General features: G+C 37.4%; 1 protein-coding gene across 1 annotated transcript in view; it reads left to right on the forward strand.

Annotated features, from left to right (window-relative positions):
• frem2b (FRAS1 related extracellular matrix 2b) overlaps window positions 1-22,709 on the forward strand; it is a 108,536-nt gene that overhangs the window by 57,927 nt on the left and 27,900 nt on the right. Inside the window, exons 4-7 of the mRNA XM_067450427.1 lie at window positions 3,943-4,173; window positions 8,316-8,441; window positions 8,648-8,899; window positions 21,236-21,385. Of these exons, the coding sequence (XP_067306528.1) occupies window positions 3,943-4,173; window positions 8,316-8,441; window positions 8,648-8,899; window positions 21,236-21,385 (759 nt within the window). The remainder of the gene's footprint in view (window positions 1-3,942; window positions 4,174-8,315; window positions 8,442-8,647; window positions 8,900-21,235; window positions 21,386-22,709) is intronic.

Genomic DNA, 22,709 nt, shown 5'->3' on the forward strand with positions numbered 1-22,709 from the left:
CTCCTCCTTTACCAAAGCTCATCATTATGTTTCCACTGTAACCCTTCCAGTCTGACCTTTCCCCTGGCAGTTTCCCCCAGAAGTTCTTCTTCTTTCTGTGATATTTATTTATTTGTGGGTTGTATTAATATCTCTGGTGGTGACCTTTGAGATTTTTGTGTTGGAAAGTTAGTGTTGTTATCAGGGACAACATCCACCTGGCACACCTGCCATGAAGCAGTGTAAAAACCCTTTCAACCCAAGTGGACAGAGATCCACCAGAGGGACTGTCAGACTAGGATGAGCATCTGATCTTCTGAAGGATGTGGATGGACTAGCCTTCTGAGTCTTCATCTTATTCGGTTTCCAGAGAACGACACACGGCTCTTTGAAGCCTTTATTACAGAATGGTTGCGTCACACGCTGCAACTACTCTACATTGGCTGTTATTCTCTAAGCTTCTCTAAGCTCTGCTGTGATTTATAGAAACACAGAAGAGGTGATATAAACAAGAGATTTTGTCAATCCCTTGTAGCAGTTTGTTAAAATGACACTAACAAACGTTTTTGTCAAAAGTACAGTCAAACCAAAAATTATTCAGACACCAGATATAATTTTTTTACTAGTGAGTGCTGGACACGATAGTTCATTTATGTAAGTGAAGATAGCTAAATAAAGTAAACTGTGACATACCCAAATATTCTTTATATAGTGGACTACCAGTAAAGTTGATAAAAAAATATATATATAAAAAAATGGGGCCAAAATTATTCAGACACGTTGACCTGACCATGTTTTGCTTAAAGGAAGTATATGTAAGATTGTGGCCAAAACTGGTACTGCAATCACTTTCAAATGTCTGTAGTGGTGTATCCCCTCTCCCCCTCCTCCCAGACTCTAGGTTGCCAGATAGTCTGCAGGATCCAGCAGTAGTGTTTGTAGCTTCAGCTGTGGTAACTAGAGCAGATCTATCAACCCGGATGCCGAAACACTACTGACTTTGTGATTGGTCGATAGGTAGAGGGTGGAGCTTCAGGCCAAAACACAACATGTCAACATCAACATCAGTTGAGGGCTGCAACAACAACTTTTAAAGGACAATATCCTTGCTACTGTTGTCAGTGATATATGTATTTGAAATTAACATGATTTCTTAATGTCTAGTGACGTATCAAGGCCATTTTATGATTAATTGAAATACATTTCTTACATACAGTTCCTTTAAGTGTTTTTTTCTTTCTGTCACCGTCCCACAGGTTAGGTATAATTTGAAAGCTTACGAACTCAAAATCCATTCTGTGAAAACCGCTTTGAAATCAGACGTTGCATTACCATGGAAACTGTATTTAAATTTCTTCTAGCAGGCTCCTCCCCTAGTGGGCGGTGTCATGTTTCGTATTTTGTATTGCAACAGTTATTTTAACTATAATCAAAATCTTTTCTAATCTTGACAAAACACATATCGTCAGAAAGATCAATCTCAAGGTTCCATATTTGGTGGCTGTTTTGTGATGGAAGTTATATTTGGACAGAGATTTACAGGAAAATGCATTAAAAAAACAAAAAACAATCAATGAGAATGATTGATGACATGTATGATGTAAGAATGTAGATGACACCCGGTTGCTATGTTTGGTACAGCGTCAAAACAAAATCTCATGGGAACTTTTCATTTTTGTGATATCAACTTCAAATTTGGAACACAACTTAATTAGACTTACATATTTGATTTTATAGTAATTTTATAGTAAATTTTTTTGCAGAATATATTTTATATAAAATAAAAAATATTTAGTACAGAAGTATTCATTTATAGTTCAATTAAACGTCCATAACTTTTGCATACTTTCATATTTTTAATTTATTTCACTTTAGCAATAATCTGTGGATTCCTTAAAACAAGACTTTAGGTTTATATTCCAATGCATTCTTGAATTACAGCCATTTAAGTTTGGATAGTGCATTTTCATGTATATTGGGGGGGGGGGGGGGGGGGTTGAGGGGTTAATGGCTAATGCAACCTTTTACACCGCAGAGTGAAAGAAATGAAGCATTGGTTGGTAATTGGTTGAGCTAAATTGGTATTATCTAATTATGGACTTAAACTTAACAGCTGACAGCTAATTGGATGATTGTAATCCATTCCATACCTGTCAAAGTTATCTGACATAATCAAGATGAATTTGTTCTGACAGTTTAACTCTTTAACTATGATGGTAGTATGGACTACATTTTTATTTTATTTAGAACCTTTTTTTCAAGCAAGACTGTTGGTAAAGTTAACACCTGCCTAGGGATGTTAACCAATGACCGTTTGACCGATGGTTGACCGTATCAACGTTAACCGATCAAAGTTGTGGGTTGTCGGTTAAAAAAAAAGTGATCTCTAAATTAGGCTATTATAGACAGTGGACTAAACTCTACTACAATTAGCCATCTCATTACAAAATCTTTTTGTGTGATTGAACATATCCCTCGCACTCACTTTTTCATAACTCGCCTGTTTGTACTTAATAAACAATAAAAACATTTGGCGCGAGGTCACAGCGTTTGGGTTTGCGCGCTCACAAGGTTTGCAAAAAGTACACACTCGAGGTTAGAGCCAGGGCAGACGACGGTATGAAGCGTCATTCCGCATAAGATGGGCTTACATTTGGAAATATATTACATCTACATTTCAGTGGTAACACATAAGGTGTTGATCGTGTTTATTATTGTTAGCACTACCTCAAACTAAAGTGGGCAGCGTCTCTCCGGAGCTGTCATTTTCTTAAATGAGTCGCGGCAATGTTTCAAATAAGCTTCTTACGCTAGACAAATGCCTTTATTTTCACCGTGATCACCTTGTACCCCAACCATTTCGAAACTTAAAGAGCCATTGTCCTCAGATTACAAACAAGCTCCTCGGCGGCGCGTTTGCGGTACTCATGTTTCACGCTGTGGGGGATTTTAAAAAAGTGACGTGAGTGGAAGGGAGGCGGCGGTGCCGGGACAGTGTGTGTGTGTGTGTGTGAGAGAGAGAGCGGGAGCGCAGCTCGCGGCTGTTATTTCAAATAGTGCAGCATATTTTAAACTAATCGGTTAACAGGTTTCAACCGGCTAATGAGGCTCGGTGGTCGGTCAAGAAAATGTTTAGTTTTCACCATCCCTATATTTCAATATATGGCTATATGGTGTGCCACGCGTAAAAGCCCGTTGCAGCGTCTGTGTCTGAAGTTTGTTTTGAGCGCTTATGCCACTATTCTGGCATAATTACTCTGAGAATTACCCTGGTCTGAACCGCGTCTACTACCGTCTTCCTCCATGTTTGTTTATGCATTGCAGCGTGCATGGGCATGCCGTGGCATGAGGTGCATCTTGACGTAAAATTCTGCCGTAAACGCCTTATCGTGGCGTAAGCGATAGAGCCTTATATAAAACGATAGACATTTTCTATCGTCCAGACGATATATTTCGTCATATCGCCCAGCCCTACTGTCCAGGTTTTCTAAAGAAGCTCAGTAATAAATTAGCGCTGAAAAGGTGTAGACACGGTTATTTTTACAGGTGACCTTTATTGCATATGTGTTGTTGGTGTTTCCCTTTCAGGTGCAAATTTAAATACTCTCATTTATGGGATGAGAGTATTTAAATGATTTACGCAAGATGATTTACAAAGGTTTATGCTCGTAAATTTACTGGTGTTTGCGTCCAAAAAAAAAAGCATGTTTTAAACCAGATGCTAATGGATTGTGCTGGTCATTATGGAAATTATCCATAATGACCGCTGCCCCTGCGTGCCTTCATTTGTGCGTTGCCAGTAGATCACGCGCAGAACCGTCCACTCCCATCGGCGCTTTTATGGAATTGCGCTCTCACCCTAATTTACCGTTTATTAAATCTGGCCCTTAATCTACTGCTGTTTTAAAATACTAAATGCTTCGATTCATGTGCTTTACGTTTATTTACTCTTACTTTCTTAAGGTATCGGCACCAAAGATGGTACGGCTGCAAAGGACAAAGATTTCAAAGGAAAGGCCCAGAAACAAGTCCAGTTTAACCCAGGTCAGACCACTGCTACCTGGAAGGTGCGCATCTTGTCGGACAGCCTGTATGAGCAATCAGAGACCTTCCAGATTGTCCTGTCAGAGCCTGTCATGGGAGCACTGGAGTTCCCAGAGGCAGCTACGGTGGAAATTATTGACCCCGGAGACGGTGAGCTCAAAAAAGAACAAAACACGGTCCAGGTGCTTAGAATGGTTTAAGGCAGCACAAAGATCAGTATGAGGGTTCAAAAATCAGACTTTTTTCAAACAAATGTCATTAGAAATGTTGATTTAAAATGAAATATGTTTGGTCTAACATAGGTCATGTGTTTAGTCTATTACTCAGTCTTAAGTTTTTAATCAAAGGACATTTAAAGTTAAATATATATTTATTTTAACACTATAAAAGTATTTATTTTTGTTTAATTAAATGATCATGCTTTTTGGATCTGTCATTTACTGTTTATGCATTCTTGCTGAATATAATGATTAATTTCTTTAAAAAAAAAAGTACCCCAAAATATTGAACAGTAGTGTATATACACTGTAAAAGAATATTTAAAAATAAGTTACCTGGTTACCTTAACATTTTGAGTTCATTGAAATAAAAAAAATTGAGTTAATACAATAAACATTTTCGAATTGAAAATCTTTATTCAAATATTATTCAAATATATATGCGTCATCACATCACATCTATATATATATATATATATATATATTTTTTTTTTTAAGAAGCATATTGTTTTTTTTTATTTGTGATGACGCATTGAAAGATGCTAAATTGTGCTATTTTCATGATCTATACATTTTATTCATTTTTTAAGGCAACCAGGTTACTTTCCTTTTTAAGTTAAACCAAAAATTTTTAAACAGTATATATTTGTGGTCTTCTGATATTAGGCTGGCAAATTAAATAACAACATTAAAGTCAACACAAAACAGCATTCACAACCTATTTTACAGGTGTAAGCTGAGTGAAACTGTGGAAAGAATGTTGGATAGGACTTGTTTTTTATCAATTTGGAATTAATTGGATTTTTTAAGTGGTTGGAGGGAATGGGTTGATAAAAAAGAGGAAAAAAATGTCAGGCAAAAAAGGAAAGGCTACAAAGGCTACTTTTTGGGGGGGAATGACATGCTCATAATTTGTATTAGGTTAGTCAACATGGTCATTTTATGTTCGCTTTAATAGTACATTCAGTTAATGAAATGAGAAAAATTCAATTTTATATTTAATTTGATGAGTGAGTTTTACTTGATTGCAATGCAATGATTTGTGAATGAGACAAAGAACCCGACCAGGCAAAAGGTTAAAGAAAAATTGTGGAGAGAATGTTGGTGGGGGCAGGCATCACAGCTGTCACCCTTCGGTACGTTAATCATAGCATAATATCTCCAGAACATTTGAAAAACATCCTGGTTTCTCCTCTTTAAAACAGAGCAGCCAAGCCTCTGATGGCAGGATCTATGGCTGATTTAGGAGCAGTCCCTTTGTTCTCTTATCTGACTGAAAGAGCTTTCCCCATAGATCTTACATTTACACTGCAAATCTCACACCCCAAGTCTTTGTGCTCAAAAATGAACAAAATAAGTAGTAGTACTTGGTATTTTGTTTAATTGTTTACATACTGTATAGTGTTACCTTGGTGTTTCTGGACATTGTAGGCCTAACATAGTTAAGAGTATTTAAAGGCACAATATGTAATTTTTTTAAATTAAAATATCCAAATCGCACTAGAACAATTTTATACATTGCATTGACTTGTGTCCTTGCAATAAATCAAAAGTTTCCAAGAATGTTTAAATCCAGAGAAATCAGCAATTTTAACCAGGATATGGACCATGGCCATGCGTCCCTTATCAATGACATCACACCCACGTGCCCTTGATTTCTGTTTTTATTTTGTAGAAACCATGGAAACACCAAAGATGATTTATTTATAATATGTGTTTTATTAGACAGGTAAGCAAACAGAAAATGGATCATTGTTATATAGCTCAACACAGTTAGTCTATATTAATTTACCGCGAGTACCATATTTTACCATGTCTATATGAATGTAGATTACTACAGTGTGCAACAAATGTCTTGTAGCTGACGAGCGAATACACAGAGTATCATAACATAACTTTCAGCACACTCAAATTTATCTAACATGATAAAACAGCGATGTGTTACTCCCACATATGCATGAACGGAAGAAGCAGAAGTGGTCATCTGCGGCATAATAAAAGCTCCGCAAATTCAAGGTGTCATCAAGCTACGCCTTTGTTTTGAAAAAGTGACCTCTAGCGGCAAAAATTACATATTGTGGCTTTAAGTTTTTTACCTATACTGAATTCATAGGCTCAAGGATGCACTTGTCCTCAACAGCTAAGTGACATGTCAGTGAAAAACAAGAAACTGTTTATTTGTAAAGAGAGCAATCTCATTTTCTAAAGTCAAAATAAAAGGGAACTCCACAATAAATCAAGGTCGACACAACAGCCTCTTAAAAGTCTACAGACACTCAAGTCTCAGTTAAGCTCAAGTGCTCAAAAAGAGCACAAGTATGCCAACATCCTTTAAAAGGGTATTTTTAATTTAACGGATAAATAAAATAATGTTAAGTAAAATTAAACAGCCAAAGCCTAATCACTGGCTGCATCCCCATGCCCACAATTACCTGCTAATGCACTCACATACATTCATGTAATGTAGCTTTCTTGACAAGTTTGGGTGAGTAAGAACATAGCACACTATATAGTTCCTTCATATATCAGATATATATGCTCCATAGATATCAGTATTGCTACTTATGTAGCAGAAATAAATAAACTGCTGCAGAAATTGTTATATGCCATGCATAATGTAATGAGTAATTGCGGTAACACTTTATTTTAAGGTTCAGTTGTTAACTATTAATTAGTTGCTTATTAGCATGCATATTACTAGGATATTGGCTGTTTATTAGTACTAATAAAGCACATATTAATGCCTTATGCTGCATGACCTTATTCTACATCCCTTAATCCTACCCAATACCTAATTTTAAATGCTACAAAAACTACCTTAATAACTATTAATAAGCAGTAAATTAGGAGTTTATTGAGGCAAAAGTCATAGTTAATAGTGAATATGTGTTCCCCATACTAAAGTATTACCGTACTTGCTTTTCTCATTACAAATGTATTGGAGTAAAGAGTACATATACTCTTCCAAAAGGTGCTTCCAAAAATGTAGTCATGTAGAGTAAAAGTAATATCTTTGATACTCAGTAAAACTACAAAGTAGCCAAAATTGATTATCGCGATTAACCGCATCCAAAATAAAAGTTTGTGTTTAGATATAGGTGTGTACTGTGTATGATTATTATGTATATATAACACACACACACACACACACACACACACACACACACACACACACACACACACACACACACACACACACACACACACACACACACACACACACACACACACACACACACGCACACACACACACACACACACACATACATTTTCAGGAAGAATTATAAAGTTATAATCACTAATAATAGTCAATAATTGTGTTATTCCCTTGCAAGGGACATAAAAGCAACTTAATGCCTCAGTCTGAAAGGTTAAATCTCATTTCATTATCTTCTGCCTCTAAGTGCAAAGAAAGCTTCAGATTTGAACAAAGCATATAATCAAGTTTTTAATGTCGTTTTCTAAAAGAAGAGCCAGTTAGTGTCCTTAGAGAGCTGCTCAGCCATATATTGTCCCAATACTCCTTGAAAGTCAAGTCTTATACGGATAAAGGGGTTTAATTTAATTGAAATGGTGACCGTGAAGTTGCCGCATGGTTTTAACCCACACAAATACATGGAGGTTAATGCACCGTAGTATACACTTTCATGCTTTTCTTCAGTGCTGCTCATATTCCTGTTATTGTTTTATCCACCCCCAACTCCTCTGATTAGAGTTTTAATTTTTATCTCTCCCACTACAATTACTTATCATGACTCTTAAGTCTGTCAAATGATTATAAAGTTCTGAATGTTTTGACAGCAGCTGTGAGAGATCAATCCCACATTAAAAATACAGAAACAGAAACTTGAGTTACACATGCATTTTTAAAAGGTTAGAAACTTTGGTGTTAGTTTGAAGACATAAATGTCAAGCTTTGACAGAACTTCAGAACGGAAACACAGCTGAATCCATCTGGGCCCATGAAGCTCCTCACAGAATGATGATTTCAGTATCTCTTTTCTTTCATTGTCTATAAATGTATGTCATTTTATTGGCATTCATAATAAATGTGATGGTTGCTTTTTGCCCTAGAATCCACAGTGTTCATCCCCTTAGCTACATACCTGATTGAGGAAGATATCGGAGAGCTTCTGATTCCTGTGCGAAGATCTGGAGATGTCAGTCAAGAGCTCATGGTGGTCTGCTTCACACAACAAGGTGAATTATGATTGGAGCTGAATGAAATTTAACTAATAGGCACTAACCTAATCAAATTTCATGAACTTTCAAATATGTCAGATTTATTCAACTACTGTAGCTACACGTTTAGACTTTAAAGTAACATTCATCCCTGACTAAACCTGTAAGATTTGATTTGAGTGCTCAAACTTCCTCTAATCTTCCCTATATCCTCTTCCGTGCAGGTACAGCCAAGGGCACGGTTCCCACCACGGTGCTTTCCTATTCTGACTTCATTTCCCGACCCGAGGAACACCACAGCGTGCTGCGTTTCGATAAGGGCGAGACAGAAAAGCACTGCCGAGTGGTCGTCATCGATGACTCACTCTACGAGGCAGAGGAAAGCTTTAATGTCACCCTCAGCATGCCCATGGGCGGCCGTCTGGGTCAGGAGTTTCCCACCACCAGAGTGACCATCCTGCCCGATGCAGACGATGGTGAGATGCTTCACTGTGTTGGATTTGTTTGGCAAGCTTGCTGTTTATATTTCAGTTCTGTTATATTGTTTTAGGGTAGACTGAGGTTGATGATCAGAGGCATTAAAGGGTTAGTTCACCCAATAATGAAAATGATGTAATTAATGACCCTAATGTCGTTCCACACCGTAAGACCTCCGTTCATCTTCAGAACACAGTGTTAGATATTTTATATTTAGTCCGAGAGCGTATCTAAGTCTAGGTACACTATACTGTAAATATGTCCAGAGAGTGAATAAAAACATAATCAAATTAGTCCATATGTGACATCAGTTAGTTAGTTAGAATCTCTTGAAGCATCGGAAATACATTTTGGTCCAAAAATCACAAAAAATCCAACTTTATTCAGCAGTGTCTTCTCTTCCCTTTTTTATTTAAATCCTCAAATAAAGATTCAAACGGTCATGAATCAGCGGATTGATTCATGATTTGGATCGCCAGTGTCATGCTGATACGCTGAATCAATACGCTGATTCATGACCATTGAATCTTTATTTGAGGATTGAAAACAAACAGGGAAGAGAAGACAGTAGTTGCAGTCGTAGTCGTAGTTTTTGTGATTTTTGGACCAAAATGTATTTCCGATGCTTCAAGAGATTCTAATTAACTAACTGATGTCACATATGGACTACTTTGAGGATGTTTTTATTCCGTTTCTGGACATGGACAGTATAGTGTGCATACACTTCCATACGCTCTCAGACTAAATATATTAAACTGTGTTCTGAAGATGAACAGGGGTCTTACGGGTGTGGAAGGAGTCATTAATGACTTAAATTTCATTTTTGGGTGAACTAACCCTTTAAAAAAAATAAACAACTTTTCCATTGGGACTAAGTTCTGCAGTACATGGAAAATGTAAGAGTTTGTCGCAGTTGCAGGAGCTTTTGAGTGGGATTTCACTTAATTAGTAGTGTTTTGCACTGCTTAAGCAATGCACACAAAGACTAGAGAATTTTTAAATAATCTTAAAATATTTATGAGCTCTCTGAAGGTTTTAGGCTGGGCATCTTATAAAACAAACTTTTTTTTATTTTTTATTTTATCTTTGGGGCACATGCAGGTAGATAACATTTTCTCGACAGGTGCTTCCATTCGAGGCAGCAGTCTGGGAAGCTGTCGGAGGCTTTGTTTTAACAAGTCCCGTAGCGATTTAGCACAGAAATTTGAAGGCAAGATCACACTGAATGTTTAATCTAAATTCATAGGATTTATTGAACGCCACAGCAAACCTTTAAGCGATTTTACAGCTATAATTCCTGAAGTATGAAAGCAAAGAATGGTGCAGCCTCATCTTAAAGTGGGGAGAATGGATTATTTAGTCTGTAGAGAGAGTTATTATTCCAATATATTGTTTTAGATTTCTTTCTCTCTTTTTTTCGGTACATGAAAGAGCAACCCGTCTGAACCTTTCACAGTGAAGCTGTGCTTGGGAAAAAAAGTGGTACACTTTAATTTAATTATAGATATTTGAATTTAAAGATGCACTCTGTAGTATTTATGCAGTAAATTATCCAAAAACCACCATGCCAGTGTTATATATTTTGTTCAGTTGAGTTCTTACAATAGCCTAGATATTTCCAACTATTTGTTAACTGTAAGAAAATGGCTATTTTAACCAAGAAACCAGGACGTCTGAGGGAGTGGCCTGTCAATTGCGTCATATCTGCGTTACCCCCAGTTTCCGGTTTTATTTGACAGAAACGCTGTACTCTTACTGTAGTACTGCAGTCTCTTTGGTGTCTTAACACAAATAACTTTATGACAAACGCCACATCATCTACAGAATTCTTGATAAGAGGGAGTTGTAATAAAGAGGAACTGCAGATCAAATAGCATTCGATGTTGAGTTTTATTGGTATCCTATTTGATTTGCAATCAAATCAAAAGCGACATTTACCGCCAGGAAGCAATTTTTTACGTTCACTCGGCGCATCGTCAGGGGAAAAATGATTGGGTGTGAATACAAAAACGTCTCGAAAATGCTGCCGATAAGCATGATAATGTTGCCGGTGTGTACGTGGCTTTAAAGTGCAGTTTGATTTAATATGACATTAAATGTGCAGTAAAAAACATGAATATCCAATATGAAGTAGAAAGCAGTTTTCAGTCATGTGCCCAAGTGCGTCTGTGTCCCGGAAAGCACCTTATCGCTCATCTCCAGGCATAGTTACAGGTGCTGTTCTCTATCATATCTCCCCACGGTGCCTCTTTGTTCAGCAACACCTCCGGGCCTCCCCTCCCCTCACAGCTGCCCTGCTATCTCCCGAGACTGATGCTTATCCAGCACAGACAGGGTAGAGTGGGAGCAAAAGATGCAACAAAAAACGCTGATTTTTTTAATTTCTACCTACATGAAACTCAGATTCTGTTGGGGAAAAGGAGCCCACAAGTTTGTGGGAGGTCTTAAATCTATTTGCATTTACGGACACACACACACACACACATACATGCCAGAAGAAAAACTTCAGCAAATTAAATTTATTCAGTTTGTGTTTGATGTGTAACAGCGTTTGAAGTAATTTGGTTTATACAAGCAAATCTTTCATTAAAAATCTTATGGAAAACAAAACAGCAGGGAAATCAGATGATGGACAGCTTATGGATTGAAGTTCCCCTATCTCTGGGCAATTGAACCGTGGATAAGGCTGATTATTATTTATGGCAACATTTTATGGTGTTTAAAGTGTCCTTCTTTTTAGAGGACAGAGGTTACATGACTGAAATTCCCACCAGTTGGTCGTTGCGATGTAATTCAAACCGCTGCGTGTCGAAACGCCGTGTTTGAGACCCCAGGGTCAGCCCCGGAGGCATCTGCACAACTGTGGAGCCACATTGATATCTCTGTCAGAATTTTTATGAGGGTCGACCTCAGAGAATCTTTTTCAATCTATAACTCTGTCCAGAATGTCACCAAGCCATTCCAAATGTAAGGAAAGTGAAACGTTGACGGGAAGCATTTGGGGTAGTGTGGTAGACCAAGTGACTCAAATGGTGACCATTTCATTACAGCTGCTTTACTGACTTTTAGGTGATAACTGACCATGTTTGCACATAGATAGATAGATAGATAGATAGATAGATAGATAGATAGATAGATAGATAGATAGATAGATAGATAGATAGATAGATAGATAGATAGATAGATAGATAGATAGATAGATAGATAGATAGATAGATATATAGATAGATAGATAGATAGATAGATAGATAGATAGAGGTAGGTAAGTAGGTTGGTTGGTTGGTTGTGTTATTGGTTGTGTTATTGGTTGTGTTATTGGCAGATTTTTTTAAAAACAGAAATAGGACAAAATATATTTTGCTTAGCACTTTTTTTCGGTTTTACTTCAGCTCTTGAGTTTCAAGGTGATCTAAATGACAATTGGAAGCCTCTTAAGCATATCAGTTCACAGGTTGATCCTATTTCTTACGGGTGATTTGTCAAGTATAAACACACAGGATGGAGGACAGCACTGCCTTGTAGAAACTGGCTTTGTTTGCATCTTCATTGTTATCTTGTTTTCCAGTCCAGATTCTTGGCTGATGTCAAGAATTTCAGCAAGGAGGGGAAAAAAGAGCGAGAGAGACTAAAACATTGCCTGGAGCTACTGTCTGACAGCAGTGCTCGTTCGCCTTTGCAAATGACGCATACACCTGAAACCTGATCGACTGTTTTTTGAAAAGACAGGACCGTGTCAGCTTATTGAGTGCCACCTACTTAGAGTACTCCGAGCACGCACAGACAGCAGCAACAATGGGTAAAAATAGTCTGCTTACACTGGACTTTAATGTGGTGGGTTTTTTTTTTTTTTTTTTTTGGTAGTTTTCATTAATAGATAGACAGATAGACAGACAGATAGATGGAAGGACGGACGGACGGATGGATAGACAGCCAGATAGATAAATAGATAGATAGATAGATAGATAGATAGATAGATAGATAGATAGATAGATAGATAGATAGATAGATAGATAGATAGATAGATAGATAGATAGGTAGGTAGGTAGGTAGGTAGGTAGGTAGGTAGGTAGGTAGGTAGGTAGGTAGGTAGGTAGGTAGGTAGGTAGATAGATAGATAGATAGATAGATAGATAGATAGATAGATAGATAGATAGATAGATAGATAGATAGATAGATAGATAGATAGATAGATAGATAGATAGATAGATAGATAGATAGATAGATAGATAGATAGATATAGGGCTGGGCGATATGGCCAAAATTTCATATCCCGATATAGCTCATTTGATATCCCGATAACGATATACATAACGATATAGCAATTTTTCTGTTAATTCAGTTTATGAATAGTCTATACAAAATTGCAATGTGGAAATGCAGTTTGAAATGATATACAAAACAAATAAAGGTAGTATGGACTACATTTTTATTTTATTTAGAACCTTTTTTCAAGCAAGACTGTTGGTTAAGTTAACACCTGCCTAGGGATGTTAACCGATGACCGATGGCTGACCGTATCAACATTAACCGATCAAAGTTGTCGGTTAAAATAAATAAAAAAGTGATCTCTAAATTAGGCTATTATAGACAGTGGACTAAACGCTACTACAGTTAGCCGTCTCATTACAAAATCTTTTTGTGTGAAGTGAACATATCCCTCGCACTCAGTTTTTCATAACTCGCCTGTTTGTACTTAATAAACCAATAAAAACATTTGGCGTGAGGTCACAGCGTTTGGGTTTGCGCGCTCACAAGGTTTGCAAAAAGTAAACACTCGAGGTTAGAGTCAGGGCAGACGACAGTACGAAGCGTGCATTTCGCTTAAGATGGGCTTACATTTGGAAATATATTACATCTTCATTTCAGTGGAAACACATAAGGTGTTGATCGTCTTTCTTTATTATTGTTAGCACTACCTTGAACTAAAGTGGCATCTCTTCGGAGCTGTCATTTTCTTAAATGAGCCGCGGCAATGATTCAAATGAGCTTCTAACGCTGGACAAACGCCTTTATTTACAACGCGATCAGCTTGCCCAAACCATTTCGAAACTAAGGAGCCATTGTCCTCTGATTACAAACAAGCTCCTCTGCGGCGCGTTTGCGGGACTTGTGTTTTGCGCTGTGGGGGATTTAAAAAAAAGTGACGTGAGAGGAAGGGAGGCGGCAGCGCGTGTGTGTGTGAGTGAGAGAGCGGGAGGCAGAGAGAGAGAGAGAGGGAGTGCGGCTCGCGGGTGTTATTTCAAATAGCGCAGCATATTTTAAACTAATCGGTTAACCAGTTTCATCCGGCTAATGAGGCTCGGTGGTCGGTCAAGAAAATGTTTAGTTTTCGCCATCCCTACACCTGCCATTAAAATATTTCAATATATGGCTATATGGTGTGCCACGCGTAAAAGCCCGTCTGTGTCTGGAGTTTGTTTTGAGCGCTTATGACACTATTCTGGCATAATTACTCTGAGAATTACCCTGGTCTGAACCGCGTCTACTACCGTCTTCCTCCATGTTTGTTTATGTATGGCAGCGTGCATGGGCATGCCGTGGCGTGACGTGCATCTTGACTTAAAATTCTGCCATAAACGCCTTATCGTGGCGTAAACGATAGAGCCTTATATAAAACGATAGACATTTTCTATCGTCCAGACGATATATTTCGTCATATCGCCCAGCCCTAGATAGATAGATAGATAGATAGATAGATAGATAGATAGATAGATAGACTATTCTGTCTGGACATTTGTTTTACTCTCCATGGGACTTTCTATTGATTTATACTGAGCTTATAGAGAGAAAAGGGTATTTTTGGTTTTCTACCTTTACTTCTGAAGGTACCTAACTTAACTCTAAAGGCCCGTCCACACCAAGGATGATAACTATAAAGACAACAATAAATATATAGTTCTAAAAATCGTTCTCAATATTAAAGAACTACAACTATAACACTACAACTATAACGATAAAGAGAAATAATATTGTCTGGGTTGCCAACTTTTAAGTTCAGGTTGGAGTGAGATTTTTTGGGGGCCGGGGGCCGGGGGCCGGGGGGGGGGGGGGGGGGTAATGCTTTTGATCTTGATTCAGTATCAGTTTATATCTAGTATATATACTGTACATAATAATATGTTTGTTTTGGCACTAGTTTAAAGATTTCTTGGGTCAAATTATATGTGCCATTCCTTAATATTCACTTGTGACTGCTTATATAAGTATCATTATTCATTAAAAAGATTAGGATGCAAGTTATTTACGTTTTGAAATTTCACATTTAAAGAAATCTAGTGTTTGATCATCATATCTAAATATTTATTAGAATGCAAAGACTGCAATATATTTTTGAGCAACTAGATTAGATACATGTATATTTATTAAAGAGCCATAAGGCACCTAATGGCATTACAAATAAACATTAATATTTTTTAGCCACAAAATGACTCTAATTTGCCTCTTTGAATTGGAATTCTCTATTTTAATATTAATTACTACACTAATTGTAATATAAATTTTAGAAGAAATACAAATATTAGAAGAAAAATATTTTAAGTGGTCATTTATTGAAAATAATTGTTGCACAAATAGTATTTAGTACCAAAAGACCTTCTCAAAATATTCAATAAATATAATTTAATGAGTATGAGTGTGACCTATTAGTAAGGAATACCTGAGGGCTAAATACAAGAATAACATTAATGTTAACAATGTTGAACCTCTATCACTCTCCATAATAAAACGATCCTGTAAATATGGCTGACTTAATAATCAATAAACACTAAGCTGTACTGTTTACCAAAACTTGCAGCAAACATCTATATGGTGAAACTGTTGTGTATCCGCTTAAGCCATTTAAATGCATTGGCACAGCGCTAGAAGTATTGAGCGCTCATGGGCCACGTGACCAGCGCGCACGGCAGGGAGACGAGAGCATGCAACTCCGCTTTTCAACGCCTCTGGCTTTAACATTATGCCACATTAGCGCCAAAACGCTATTTATTGTTTGAATTTCATTAAAACACATAAAAAAAAATTAAAGCTTATAGCTTTGTTTAATATCAAAAGCAGGTTTGGCAATTTGGCGTGAGATTGAGTTGGGCGGAGTGAGAGCGTGAGACAGAGCCTGAAAGCGTGAGAATCACGCCAGATGCGTGAGAGTTGGCAACCCTGATATTGTTGGAATAATTTTGAGAGCGATTTTATCTAGCTGATGAACCATAAAAACACTGACAGCCAATCAGAATCCATCCAGCTGTAACAAGCTTGAGCATTTAAAGGGACAGACAAACATACGCTTAGAATAAACAGAATGATATTGTCTTCATGTGTGGATGCTTTCTTTATAGTTATCACTCTTGTTGTGAACGTACCTTTATACTTATCTTTTCAGGTTTTAACATTCTTATATTTGGTCCTCACAAGCCTTTTGTAATAGTATTGGTAACAAAAATCAGCTGGCAACATCCCATTTAGAAAATCTGCGTGTTGATAACGAGTGTGGTGGGGACGTGTTCTTGCACGCTGCAGTAATTCCTGCTAGATATGGTAAAAATCACCCTCATAAGCGTAGAGAAAGGACTGTGCGTGAGTTATTGTAACTGCAAAACAAGAGGATACTTGTACCTTAGGATCAGGCTCACTAATATGCTGCTTGATGTCAGGCAGTGAATGTTTGTGGGGCTAATAAAGCTATGATTATGGACCACTTGGAGAGAGAGATTGAAGTATCCGGAGAAACCAAAATGAGTGTAGGTGGCTGTCTGCATGGAGCCTATTATTAAGATTCAGTCTTCAGACACTGGAAGAGACAATGCAGATGTCCTGTGGTGAAGTTAGTGATTAAGGGAACCTTGTTAGGTTCTGTTTCTTTCCTCATCAGTTTGTTGATTCCTGGTTGTACATTATTTAAAACAGAGGTCTTCAACCCTGCTCCTGGGGACCCACTGTCCTGCAAAGTTTATCTCCAACCTGCTTCAGCACACCTGTCTGTCCCAGTGGACGGGGATTCGATAAGAACTACAAACGTAGATAAAAAGCGCAAAAAAAAATACAAACATGGCGGATGTGCGAGTTCGATGGTTAAGTAGAGAAATTTAGATAAAGGGGTTTGAGTGACCAACTATCAATATTTAATCTGACAAAAATATATTTATTCAGTGTTGTCCACATTATATTTCACCTGCATCAGCATTGTGAACTTTATTAATGACACGTTTGGCCATTAACTTTTAAATGCATCATTATATTTAAACTGCAAACACATGAGGAGAGTCTCTGACCCACAAAGACCCACACATGGCAGATCAACGAGCGGCTACATTTCTCTCCGATACGGTAGTAGATTAAACTGAATGTGGAGGATTTGAACTGTGACGAATCTGATGATGATTGACAGGGCAGATAAACGGTGACGGGTTGCACGTAACTAAGCGACAGAGTCCGTTAAAGATGGCGAAGTAGTATGTCTCGAAGCTTGCCTACTTTTCTGCTACACACTCAAAAGTATATACTTTTTCTTCACAAAAAGAGTACATACTTTTAGGACGTAGTATAAGTAGGCGAGTTGGGACGCAGCATGTGTATTTTCAACAAGCGATCCTGAAGCGCTTGATTAGCTTCAGCTGTCTTTGATTCGAGTTGGAGCTAAACTCTGCAGGACAGTGGGTCCCCAGGAGCAGGGTTGAAGACCTCTGATTTAAAGTCAAATTTTAACTATTATTATTATTTTTTTTTTTAAATTCGGTTGAATAAATGTGACATTTTTTTTTGCAAGAAAATTACCTTGAAAAATTCTGGTGCTTTTTTCAAGAAAATTACCTTCAGTCATTTCAGACTCATTGGAGTGCTCCTGTGGAAAGGTGAGTCCTCACTGAAAAACACTTAGCGCTGTGCTAATGTGTTCTGCCATTTTCTTCCACTCAGAGTTCTTTGCTTTTTATAAATGCTGTCACTCTGTGGGAATGCTAAGGAAAGTTCAAGCCCACAAACATGTCTGTGCGTAGATGTGTGAACCACCAGACTCCCAGGATTCATTCTGCCAATCTCCTCAGGCTAACATCAAGTGTTTAAATCAGATGTACACTATGATATATTAAATATACATATACATATACATTCATATACATATACATTGATATACAGTGAGGCAAAACAGTATTTAGTCAGCCACAATTGTGCAAGTTCTCCCACTTAAAAAGATGAGAGAGGCCTGTAATTTCCATAATAGGTACACTTCAACAATGAGAAACAGAATGAGAGAAAAAAAATCCAGAACACCACATTGTCTGATTTTTAAAGAATTTAGCAATGTGGATTTTCAACTCCCTCCAAAGATTTCCTATGGGGTTGAGATCTGAAGGCTAGGTCACTCCAGGACCTTGAAACCTTGAACTTGTTGCCCTGGCGGTGTCTTTGCGATCATTGTCATGCTGAAAGACCCAGCCATGTTTCATCTTCAATGCCTTTGCTGAAAATTTTTACTCAAAATCTCACAATATGGCCCCATTCATTCTTTCCTTTACACGGATCAGTCGTCCTGGTCCCTTTGCAAAAAAACAGCCCCAAAGCATGATGTTTCAACCCCCAGGTGCAACTCAGCATTTTTTCTCTCCCAATCACAACTATTTTTTACCAAAAAGTTATATTTTGGTTTCTTGCGTGGAGCCCCAGATTGAAGAATATTATCAGTGGTTATTTTCTAATAAATGCTCCCACAGTTGATTTCTTCACACCAAGCTGCTTACCTATCTGCAATAGTCTGCAATAGACTGCAATTCAGTCTTCCCAGCCGATTATACAGTTTATGTGTACGCTAGTAAAACATTACACCTATGAGTACCCACAAAGATAGCGAAAGAAAAAGAAAAATTAAATTGGTGGGCACGTCACACTAAACAATATTTTAGAAATAGGAAGACATATTTTGTGGTTAAGAAATCATAGTCTTTGTGACTGTATTGCCCTGCTTTGTTTTGTATTTCTCTACCAGAGGGTTTAATTACAGAGAGTTGAAATGAGGTGAGAGGGAGCTGTGCATTCATGTCTTCTGGTTCTGTCCTTATGAAAAGGTTGTTGGCTGGAGTTACTTCATAGAGCAGCTTTTGACCAAAGTGGTCAAATGTGCAGTGAAGTAAAATGCCAGTTAAGAGTGTCAGAGCGTACTAAAGGCTACAATACAGATAATTCACGTTTTGTAAAGATAATAATGCAGAACCTTTAACGAAAAGAAAACCCTCAGTAGTTCAAATTTAGCCCACTTTAGCACCATGGCAGACTGCCACACTGGTAACCTAATCCACTCTGCGAAGCACCTGAGTTTGGGTTTGGGTCGTGTAGGAGCCAATGGTTTGCTTTTCAGTTAATGGACTTTGGTGCTTTGAAGCTCATTGTTTGTACCTTTTACAAATGAACCTTATCTGATTGTGGGAGCAGCGAGACACACACTAAAATGCACCCACGCAACAAGCAAAACCAAAGCACTCATTTTATATCACCTTACGATCGCCCACAGTACTTTATGTCTCTGCTGGGACAGGCTCTGGCAGTGCCAAGACACATCATGTAGTTATATTTAATGTGTCTCTGAGACCTAGATAAAGCTGGAGATAACTGCCTCTCTGTTTTTCTGAAGTGAACATTTTATAATGGGATTTTCACATCATGAACATTTTTCGCCCTTGGACACAATCCTCTAGGCAGTGCTTAAAGACACATTAGCCCCCGTGAGCTTTTACACAACTTCACACGCTTGTTTTGTGCGTTTTATTGCAGGTGAAGCATGTCAACTTTTTTTTGTGAGTTTAAGCTTAGCCTTTGATCATTAATGCAAGTTGTTTCAGCACTTTAAAAAAGTATGAATGAAATATGAAACACAAAATGATTACAATTAATATTTATAATTAAGCAATACTAATCAGCTGCACGTGGCATGTTTGGAATATAAGCAACACTTTTCAGGGTCATTGATTTTTTAATGCTTATAAAAGTCTCTTATGCTCACCAAGGCTGCATTTATTTAATGAGAATTACAGCAAACACATTACTTGAAATACCGCAATTCAAAATAGCTGTTTTCTATTTGAATATGTTTTAATGTAATTTATTCCTGTTTTGGCAAAGCTGAATTTTCAGCAGCCATTACTCCAGTCTTCAGTGTCACATGATTTTTCGGAAATCAGTATTAATTCATTATGAGGATTTTTTAACACCAAATACAAATTTCTATCAGGTTAACTTACCTTATCCCAAACCTGTGTGAAATATTTTGCAAAATGTCCACGCTGCTCTGTTCATTCACAGTCACATTCAATTCTAACTAAACGTTTGAACACATTGGGTAGTTATTAATAAAAAGACATGCATTCAGATGTCAAACTTGGGATAATGTGGCATGGGATATTTTGACATATTTAAGTGAACTGTTTCTGTCACTCAAAATTTGACTCTGTCCCTGTCAGTATTTCCTCATAATGTAAGAGTTGGGGCTTGAATAACTCTTCAGTGACAGGTAAAATCATTCTATGATGGGCCCTAGCTAAGGCTCAAATGCTGAAGTGGTTCTATTTTAAGCTTTTTAATGGAAAAAAAACACATCTCAAAACACCTTGCATGACCTCTTTAGAGCATTCCATCCTAATGCGTCAACAGTTCAGTGTTGGTTTAGAGGTAAAAATGAACCTGATATTTTTTTAACACATCGCCTGTGAGACCACCATGCCACACACGAATAAAAAGAGAGGAAAAAAGCCTTGTCAAAAATGTAGTTTATTTTCCTTGTGCTTAGATACGCTTCCTACTGTGGACATATAGCAGCTTAAACCCCTTCAACACCCTCGATGTCTTACCCTTAGTCAGATTCAGTACATGACACTTTGTTTTCCAAGAAAACACATTTGGAAGCTGAGTGTGACATGGACCTTTCACCAGCAGATAGGGTGTTAGCGAGCTATGAACACGGATTTGGCACTGGATTCTAAGATGGGTAAAGTGTTAATTGCAGACAGACAGGTCCATGCTAGCCCGTCTGTCTCCACATCCCTGTACCTTTTGTCAAAGCTGCCTCAGTCTTAAAGGGATAGTCCTTCACCCAAAATAACATCTGTCATCATTTCGCCCTCAATACAAACCTTTATGACTTTCTTTTTACTGTGGAACACAAAATATATTTGGATTTCTGTGTCTGCATAAATAAAGTTATAGGGGTCCAGTGTTGTTTTAGACCCCATTGACTTTCATAAAATGAACAGTAGCAGTTCTTTTAAATATTTTATTTTAAGTCATTACTCATGTGGTGATCATGCTTATATCTAGATTGTTCCTTCCATAAAACATCTCACTTTTTTGTCCAACAGCACCAGTATTTTATTTCGGAGAAATGGAGTACCATGTAGATGAGAGTGATGGTTATGTCGAAGTCCGGGTTTGGAGAACAGGAAGTGATCTTTCCAAAACTGGAACGGTCACTGTGCGGTCTCGGAAGACTGACCCTGTTTCAGCTGAAGGTATGTATTAGACAAACACATATGGTAGTTCTTTGTGTAGATGCTTTTATATAATTACTTGGTTAATATAATACATTGTCGAGCTTGTATTTTGAGAAATCCACACTATACAGACAATACTATGCTGGTTCAAGCCTCATAGGCTTTACAACATTCACAAAAATAGACAGCGCCATGACAGTGTTTTGAACACTTTCCACATTGTTGTAAGCATCTGTTTATAGGTTGTTCTCATACGATTTACTCAGAGTCTGCCTGACTGTGTGACCTGATCACATTGTAGCTCATTCTGGCCAGGAACCTTTCAGTTTTGTTCAAACAATGTTAATTTAATTTTATTCATAACTCTTTCCCCACCATTGACAAAAATGGCTTTCTGTGTTTTCATTGTTTACGATAGTGGGCTATCTTCTGAAAGAGTAGCCCTACTTAATCTCATGTTCAAAACACATGCGAAGAAGAAGAAACAGGCAATATATAGGCGAAACAGGCGAAGAAGAAACAGGCAACAGGCAATATAATCATATGTATGTGTAAAATAACACGATTATCAACATAAATCAAAACTGCCTAATGTTACTGAATGAAATGTTGAACCAGGAAGTGGTATAGAATAGTGCAAGCATTAGGACTCAATCTACTCCAGCTATGTTTTGATCATTGTTCTGAATCTGATCTGGATGTAGTTTTGACAAAACTGTGATTTTTCTCAGCTTTTTGCCTTAAAATGTTGTGCGTAAAATAAATGTATGAAGCTACAATAAAAAGGGTTTTTTTGTTTAAAAGCAGAGGATGTTTCTCTCTCTCTCTCTCTCTCTCTCTCTCTCTCTCTCTCTCTCTCTCTCTCTCTCTCTCTCTCTCTTTCTCTTTTGATATATTGCATGTTTATATATTTATACAACAAAATATTAGGGGGTCATGACATTTGTGTGAAAATGATCAAAACACTGGTGGTGGCTGGCAGTGTTTTTTTTTTAACGCTAACGGGGAAAGATATAAGAGTCAGTGAATTGTAAATCAATGACACCATCACCACAATAATAGACCACCATGTAACTAAGTGGCAGCTCATTCAAACAATGGCACACGGTGAAAAAATACCTAGAAAAAAATCTGGTAAATTATATATAAAAATAAACAAACATTTTATTTAATTATTAATCATCACTATATTGTTTAAGATTTTTTATTAAGATAAATTCTTTAAAAATGCAGTAATACGTCGTGGCATTTCTGCTACAAAGATTGATTATTTAAAGGGATAGTTAACCAAAAAATGAACTCACCTTCATGTTGTTCCAAACCTGTATGAGTTTCTTTCTTC

This window comes from Pseudorasbora parva, chromosome 8, assembly GCF_024679245.1.
Source record: "Pseudorasbora parva isolate DD20220531a chromosome 8, ASM2467924v1, whole genome shotgun sequence".
In the NCBI taxonomy this organism is placed as follows: Eukaryota; Metazoa; Chordata; class Actinopteri; order Cypriniformes; family Gobionidae; genus Pseudorasbora; species Pseudorasbora parva.